At 44.2% G+C, this 6,391-nt stretch overlaps 1 protein-coding gene across 1 annotated transcript in view; it reads left to right on the top strand.

Moving 5' to 3' along the window:
• Positions 1 to 1,328: 1,328 nt before the first annotated feature.
• The window catches only part of st3gal2 (ST3 beta-galactoside alpha-2,3-sialyltransferase 2), a gene marked incomplete at its 3' end in the record, with an annotated part of 9,422 nt that continues 4,359 nt past the window's right edge, over positions 1,329 to 6,391 (top strand). Inside the window, exon 1 of the mRNA XM_084168514.1 lies at positions 1,329 to 1,679. Coding sequence (XP_084024640.1) covers positions 1,335 to 1,679 — 345 coding nt within the window. The 5' untranslated portion in view covers positions 1,329 to 1,334. The remainder of the gene's footprint in view (positions 1,680 to 6,391) is intronic.

The raw sequence follows: 6,391 nt of genomic DNA, 5'->3' as shown, positions 1-6,391 counted from the left end.
GACGATCAGCACCAGATGGAGTGATGGGACTTTTTTTCAATCCAGTCACTCATTGCCTCACGGTTCCTTGGAGATCATTCATTGGTAAGCCGTTTTAAGGTTGTCATATCTACTTTTCTTAAGACTCTGGGGCAATCCCCTTTGTCATTATGGTCAGAATGCTTTGATTACTTTGGGGGTTTTACTATATTCTGTTTCTAATCTGGCTGAAAACCACTGGAATTTAGACAGACAGAACCTGGACCCAGAGCATTAGGAGGGCTGGTAGATGCTCAGTCTGCCAACACAGGGACACACACCACTCACAACCTAAATAAGAACAAGACTACAGGGCACCAGGCCCTATGTTTCAGGGGAGAAGAACACAAGGTCCTGAGTAGCTCTGCTAGTCTCAGAATCTCTGAAGTGGTTCTACTGACAGAAAAAAAGCTTGAGCGAGACAGGGGCATAGAAGTGAAAAGGAAGGAGAAGAGAGAGCAAGAGAAAGGGAGGTGGGGAGACGTGTTATTTGTTCAGGATGACTAGAGACTCGATGGAGCTTCTTTCATACCAGCCTGCCAGCAGTCTCCACCTTCTTTCACCCTCTTTCTCCCATCTAGCTTGCTAGAGCAAATCACTCAGAAGACTGCTTCAGCACTTCACAGAGGACTCCAAACGCAAGGGGCGGTCTAATCACATGGACGACTGAGATGACACTAATTACTCAGTACCTGACTTTTACCATGGATATCACTGTAGATGGAGACGACTGCTAACCAAGGTTAACACAGCGTGATAGGCTCTGACAGATTCTCAGACTCTAACCGTGTACAATTTGTGCAAGAGTTCGTCAGTTTTCTATGTGCAGACACTGCTGGAGCTCCCATCCAGGACTTGAGCAGTGCTGTGTGTGGAGAGCCGGGACTGGGTGGAAGGTGTGAAGAGCGGCAGCCACGTGTGAAGAGACAGAGAGTGAGGGGAGCAACACACAACTCTGAGAGAAACTGTTTAGTGTGAGACACTGAGAGACGCACTGTGGTGCGGCGGCTCTCCCTCTCTCTGTTTGACAGGCTGGAAGAGTGTTCTCTCTGAGCCAGCGTGAGCCAGCCTGAACACTGAGTGGAGCTGAGGCCAGTAGGGTGGGGACAGTGGCAGGGAGTGGTGCATGGCATTGGGGGGGCCGGGTGCCGTCCGTCACCCAGCACCGGGAGGGGCGCTGGGGTTGGGGCTGGGTGTGGGGCGGACCTGTAGGGGCGAGGGGCCAGAGGTCAGGGAAGCTGAGGCCCTGGTTGACAGGCGGGGCCAACGTGGAGTGGGGGGGTCGGCCGGGGGCTAGCGGCAGTGGAGGAGGGGGCATGCGGTGCTCACTGAGGGTGTGGGTTCTGCTGGGCTCCCTGGGCCTGGTCTTTCTCACCTCCGTCTTCTTCTCCATCTCCCTGAGGGGGGGCGTCAGCCTGCCCTACCTGGACCCACCTGGATGGGAGGAGTCCCGCCGAGTCAAACTAGTGCCCAACTACGCTGGTGCCCACCAGCTAGGCCCTCTAGAGGGCATCCAGCAGGAGAAGACATGTGCCTGCCCCCGCTGTGTGGGGGACCCTGGGGTGTCGGACTGGTTCGATGAGAACTACGACGCGGACATCTCCCCCGTGTGGACACGGGATAACATCCAGTTGCCTTCAGACGTCTACTATTGGTGGGTGGTAAGTGATCCAGTTGAACACCATCTATTTCTACTCCATTTTAACCATCTTCTTTCGTTCTCATGGTCTCCATGGAAAGAATGAGAGCAGCTCTGACAATGATATTAAAAGAAGGAAAGCACTGGGTGAGTCTGTTAAAGAGGACATTGAGTAATGTCTGAAAATTGAAATTAACAAGTCAGACAGAGCTGTAAAAGTTTTTGGAAGTTCTGTTTGAATTACTGTCAGGAAAGCAAGCCTATGTGATTACTTGGCCAAAAAAGGTTGTTATTTCTAACACTAACGTAGAGGAGGGGTGGGTTTGTGTGAGTTCAGAGGTTTAGCCTATTTAGTGTCACGTCCTTGAGTTGCTGGCTTTATATATATCCCACTAGATAATTAGGTGAGATTGTAAACAGAGGAAGACCAGCCAGTGCCAAGCCAGTAAGTGGTGTAAAGTAAACGAGATTAGAGCGAAGAGGAGCTAATTAGGTAGGGAAAGGTGAAGGAGTGCATAGATTAGGATTAATGCATCTCCTGTCAAGAGTCTGCACTTTTGAGTTGGTTAGAATATATTGTTTTAGGAACATATCTCTCATGGAATTGGCTAGTCTTTGAGCAGAGTGCAGGCCCCTTACACTCTCAGAAAAAAGGTTAGAGTACATGTGTGGATAATCTAGTATAATGGTTCACTTTAGTACCCAATATTTTGAATATAAAGGTACAGTGCATTTGTAAAGTATTCAGACCCCTTCACTTTTTCCACATTTTGTTATGTTACAGCCTTATTCTAAAATGTATTAAGTTGTTTTTTCCCCTCATCAATCTACACACAATACCCCATAATGACAAAGCAAAAACAGGTTTTTAGATTTTTTTTCAAATGTATAAAAAAGAAAAACAGAAATATCACATTACATAAGTATTCAAACCCTTTACTCACCTTTGGCAGCTATTACAGCCTTGAGTCTTATTGGGTATGACGCTACAAGCTTGGCACACCTACATTTGGGGAGTTTCTCCCATTCTTCTCTGCAGATCCTCTCAAGCTCTGTCAGGTTGGATGGGGAGCGTCGCTGCACAGCTATTTTCAGGTCTCTCCAGAGATGTTCGATCGGGTTCAAGTCTGGGCTCTGGCTGGGCCACTCAAGGACATTCAGAGACTTGCCCAGAAGCCACTCCTGCGTTTTCTTGGCTGTGTGCTTAGGGTCGTTGTCCTGTTGGAAGGTGAACCTTCGCCCCAGTCTGAGGTCAATTGAATTTACCACAGGTGGACTCCAATCAAGTTGTAAAAACATCTCAAGGATGGTCAATGGAAACAGGATGCACCTGAGCTCAATTTTGAGGGTCTGAATACTTACACTACCGGTCAAAAGGTTTAGATCACCTGCTCATTCAAGGGTTTTTCTTTATTTTTACTATTTTCTACGTTGTAGAATAATAGTGAAGACATCAAAACTATGAAATAACACATATGGAATCATGTAGTAACCAAAAAAGTGTTAAACAAATATATATTTTATATTTGAGATTCTTCAAATAGCCACCCTTTGCACACTCTTGGCATTCTCTCAACCAGCTTCATGAGGCAGTCACCTGGAATGCATTTCAATTAACAGGTGTTCCTTCTTAAAAGTTCATTTGTGGAATTTCTTTCCTTCTTAATGCGTTTGAGCCAATCAGTTGTGTTAAACCCCTACAACTTATCCAGAACGCTGCAGCCCGTCTGGTGTTCGACCATCCCAAGTTCTCTCATGTCACCCCGCTCCTCCGCACACTCCACTGGCTTCCAGTTGAGGCTCGCATCTACGAGTTGGTGCTTGCCTACGGAGCTGTGAGGGGAACGGCACCTCCTTACCTTCAGGCTCTGATCAGACCCTACACCCAAACGAGGGCACTAGGTTCATCCACCGCCTGCTAGCTCCCCTACCTCTACGGAAGCACAGTTCCCGCTCAGCCCAGTCAAAGCTATTCGCTGCTCTGGCACCCCAATGGTGGAACAAGCTCCCCCACGACGCCAGGACAGCGGAGTCACTGACCACCTTCCGGAGACACTTGAAACCCTACCTCTTTAAGGAATACCTGGAATAGTATAAAGTAATCCCCCCACTGGCTATCATAAATTGAATGCACCAATTTGTAAGTCGTAAATGTGTTGTGACAAGGAAGGGGGGGTATACAGAAGATAGCCCTATTTGGTAAAAGACCAAGTCCATATTATGGCAAGAACAGCTGAAATAAGCAAAGAGAAACGACAGTCCATCATTACTTTAAGACATGAAGATCAGTCAATACGGAAAATTTCAAGAACTTTGAACGTTTCTTCAAGTGCAGTCGCAAAAACCATCAAGCGCTATGATGAAACTGGCTCTCATGAGGACCACCACAGGAATGGAAAACCCAGAGTTACCTCTGCTGCAGAGGATAAGTTCATTAGAGTTACCAGCCTCAGAAATTGCAGCCCAAATAAATGCTTCACTGAGTTCAAGTAACAGACACATCTCAACATCAACTGTTCAGAGGAGACTGTGTGAATCAGGCCTTCATGGTCAAATTGCTGCAAAAAATCCACTACTAAAGGACACCAATAATAAGAAGAGACTTGCTTGGGACAAGAAACACAAGCAATGGACATTAGACTGGTGGAAATGTGTCCTTTGGTCTGGAGTCCAAATTTGAGATTTTTGGTTCCAACCACTGTGTCTTTGTGAGACGCGATGTGGGTGAACGGATGATCTCCGCATGTATATTTCCAACCGTAAAGCATGGAGGAGGAGGTGTTATGGGGTGGGGGTGCTTTGCTGGTGACACTGTCTGTGATTTATTTAGAATTCAAGGCACACTTAACCAGCATGGCTACCACAGCATTCTGCAGCGATACGCCATCCCAACAAGTGCTCAGCATATGTGGGAACTCCTTCAAGACTGTTGGAAAAGCATTCCAGGTGAAGCTGGTTGAGAGAATGCCAAGAGTGTGCAAAGGCAAAGGGTGGCTATTTGAAGAATCTCAAATATAAAATATATTTTGATTTGTTTAGCACTTTTTTGGTTACTACATGATTCCATATGTGTTATTAAATAGTTTTGATGTCTTCACTATTATTCTACAATGTAGAAAATAGTAAAAATAAAGACAAACCTTTGAATGAATAGCTGTTCTAAAACTATTGACCAGTTATGTATGTAAATAAGGTATTTCTGTTTTTTATTTTGAATACATTTGTAAACCTTTCTAAAAACCTGTTTTCACTTTGTCAATATTTACATTTTACATTTTAGTCATTTAGCAGACGCTCTTACCCAGAGCGACTTACAGTTAGTGAGTGCATTTTTATTTTTATTTTCATACTGGCCCCCCGTGGGAATCGAACCCACAACCGTGGCGTTGCAAGCGCCATGCTCTACCAACTGAGCTATACAGGGCCATTATGGGGTATTGTGTGTTGATTGATGAGGATTTTTATTTATTTTATCCATTTTAGAATAAGGCTGTAATGTAACAAAATGTGGAAAAAGGGAAGGGGTCAGAATACTTTCCGAATGCACTGTACAATCTTCACACACTCTCAAAAACCTTGACCATCTTTGTCATATTTCCCAACATGCTCTATTGCAGGTACATTTTTTAAATTTATTTTTTCAATGTGTTCTTTGCATGCACATTGATTGATTGATCTTAAGCTACACAAAGGTAAATAACATACGTTTTTCTAAACTAATCCAATCTCTTAGTGGTTGGATGAATTGCACCTGTTATTGACATGGTTGTTCCTGTTTAGATGATTTGGTAGTCATACATTTTCTATACCTGGGCAGTCATTCAAAATGCAGGCTGCGGGTGATTTAAAAGTTCACATTTTGGGATATCTGAACTCTGCCTAGGTATAGAAAATGTATGACTACCTAAATCTGGATTCCAATAGTAATTTCATATCACTTTGCAAGCCATCATAATGTGACTTGCTCGATGTGGCCTGCTAACCATGAGTTTCAGACCACTGTGTTCGGGGTTAAACTAGGCTGTCAAAGGATGGCCTTAAGATATATTGTCATCAAGAATTTAATTTCAATTATAAAATATTCACTTAGGCACTCACTTGAAGGCTACAGGACTGAAAGCCATTGAATGCAACAACCATGTCTCTGTCACTAGCAAACACAGTCATGGGTGGTACTGGTAACTCTGAAATTCACTTGAAAGGTACCCTGGGAAATATGTAAATAAGGCTTTACACCCTACAGTGTTAAAACAACACCCCAAAACCTTTTTAGAGGATCATTTTTCCCTCTTTAAAGGAACAAACTGCTTTGTCACTGTGGTGGTCCCCTAAAAGGGCAAATGTGTACCTTTTCCAAAAGTACAGGTACAAAAGCATACCATCTTGTCCCCTAAGGTACAATATCGGCTCTTTTAAGGTACGAACTGCAAGGGTACAATTATGTACCTATAACTAAAGGTACAAAGGAAGTACCTTACATGGTACCACTACAGTGACAAGCATTTGTATCCCTTTAAGAACAAATCTAAACCTTTATTTTTGAGTGTATAAGGTATATTTACACTGAGTGTACAAAACATTAACAAACATCTGCTCTTTCTATGGCATAGACTGACCAGGTGTAGCCAGGTGAAAGCTATGATCCCTTATTGATGTCACTTGTTAAATCCACTTCAATCAGTGTAGGTGAAGGGGAGAAGAGGTTAAAGAAGGATTTTTAAGCAAGTGCAACTC

This window comes from Coregonus lavaretus, assembly GCF_964263955.1.
Source record: "Coregonus lavaretus genome assembly, chromosome: 9".
NCBI classification, from domain to species: domain Eukaryota; kingdom Metazoa; phylum Chordata; class Actinopteri; order Salmoniformes; family Salmonidae; genus Coregonus; species Coregonus lavaretus.
The sequence above is the reverse complement of the archived record's forward strand: the minus strand, read 5'-3'. Positions and strand labels throughout refer to the sequence as shown.